Consider the following 1,816-nt stretch of genomic DNA (forward strand, 5'->3'; position numbering starts at 1 on the left):
ACATTGCATGCTTTTTTGAGTGGAATAGAAAGTCCTTTGCTAACGCTTTGGACAATAAACTCAGAAACAGGAAATAATATAGTACAACAGCATAATAAGCAAATTCATATGATTACATTTCATTATAATGATTTAATAATTGTTCATTAACTCGCGTTTATTTTTTGCATGCCAGGCATCCTACGATTTCTGTAAAATTAAATTTAAACGCTTATAATATACCAAACTCAGTTGATTATATTTTTACTCCAAATCAAATTTCTGTTATCGTACTATAGTAGCCTATTTTCAAGATTAATGATAAAATCATGTGATAAAATTAAAGAGCAATCTTCCATAAAATTTCATATTTTTAAAAATATCAATTGACATTTCCTATATGTTTACATTAAAAGTTTCAATTATTAATTTTTTTTTTTCTCTTTTTAATTTAACAAGTAAAAATATTGATTTTAAATTTATTAATAAGTCATAATATATATATATAAATTATTTAAATTACAAACTAAGGAATGTATAAAATATTTTGCTTCTCTAGCCTTAGTGTTTAAATAATTCAAAATAAAATATTCTTTATAATTATAATTTTAAAATCCATCTAAAAAAAATGCATATAAATAAACAACAATTAGTAATTAAAATATTATTATTTATACAAATATTAAGAAACTAACCATCAGGAATCTCAAATTCATCTTGTTCTTCCGAATGAAGGTTTGGATTATTATGTATTTCATCATCGTCTATAAAAATATAAAAAAAGTACTTATTTAATTAAAATATTGCAAATTAAAAATTTATAACAAATATTCTACTTACCAATAGCTGGTCCTTTCACTTGTTGTATTGTTTCTTTTTTATAATTATTTTGAATTTCTACATTTTTTAAATAAAACAAATAAATTTTATTAAATAAATATTGAAATTAAAATTTGGAATCATTTTGCTTACCATCGTTTGAATTTATTTGTAGCTTATTAAATACTTCAAATAACCCTTTACTATCATCATCTAAAATTGAAATAAATTTGCATTATTATTATCTAAAAAAAATTTTATATAAACAAATTACCTTTAAAAATACTATTCATTTTTGATGTTTTATTAATCTTTTGATCGTTTGAATTATTAAAATCTTCGACTAAAAAACGAAAATTTGGTTAATAAATATTTCATCAAATGAAATTTTAATAAATACTTACTATTATCAGGAATATTAAAGTCATATGTTTTACTATGAAATGCTATTTAAAATGGTTAAAAAATTATTATAATAGTTAATAATGAAAATAGCAATAAAAAATATTAACCTTCTTGTCCTTCTATAAACATTTAAATTAAAAAAAGAAATTAGTAATAATTTCATATCTTAATCAATAAAAAAAAAATCTTATAAGCAATACCTTCTGTTGCATTCTTTGGTTCAGGTAAATTTTCAAATTGATGAATTTTGCTTGTAAATAATCTGATGCTTGTATAATTTGTGCTAGTTTTTATTTCAAAATTATTCACTGCTTTTGACTGGAAAAATTCATTTGGCATATTTTGATATGATAGATGAATTTCTCTTATTTTTTCCTGAAGAGATTCAATATCAGGTCTTTTTAATGGATCAGAATCCCAACATTGTACCATTAAATTTTTATATTCTAAAGGAATATGTGACATAATTTCTGGTCTCATACCATTAATTATATCCATTGCAAGATTATAATCATCATGCTTATAATTAATAAATGGTGGTTGTCCAGATGAAATTTCCCACATAAGTATTGCAACACTATAAATATCAGATTTAAAAGTACATCCTTTTCCA

The 1,816-nt window shown here is 21.3% G+C and overlaps 1 protein-coding gene across 1 annotated transcript; it reads right to left on the reverse strand.

Moving 5' to 3' along the window:
• Positions 1-587: 587 nt before the first annotated feature.
• OCT59_026140 (uncharacterized protein) lies at positions 588-1,332 on the reverse strand (the record flags this gene model as incomplete). The annotated part of the gene is made up of 7 exons (XM_066142980.1): positions 588-598; positions 675-743; positions 820-876; positions 952-1,011; positions 1,073-1,141; positions 1,203-1,244; positions 1,311-1,332. 7 exons carry the CDS (start codon positions 1,330-1,332, stop codon positions 588-590), a joined length of 330 nt encoding a protein of 109 aa, XP_065992545.1.
• Between the last annotated feature and the right edge of the window lie 484 nt (positions 1,333-1,816).

Source organism: Rhizophagus irregularis, chromosome 6 (genome assembly GCF_026210795.1).
Source record: "Rhizophagus irregularis chromosome 6, complete sequence".
NCBI classification, from domain to species: Eukaryota; Fungi; Glomeromycota; class Glomeromycetes; order Glomerales; family Glomeraceae; genus Rhizophagus; species Rhizophagus irregularis.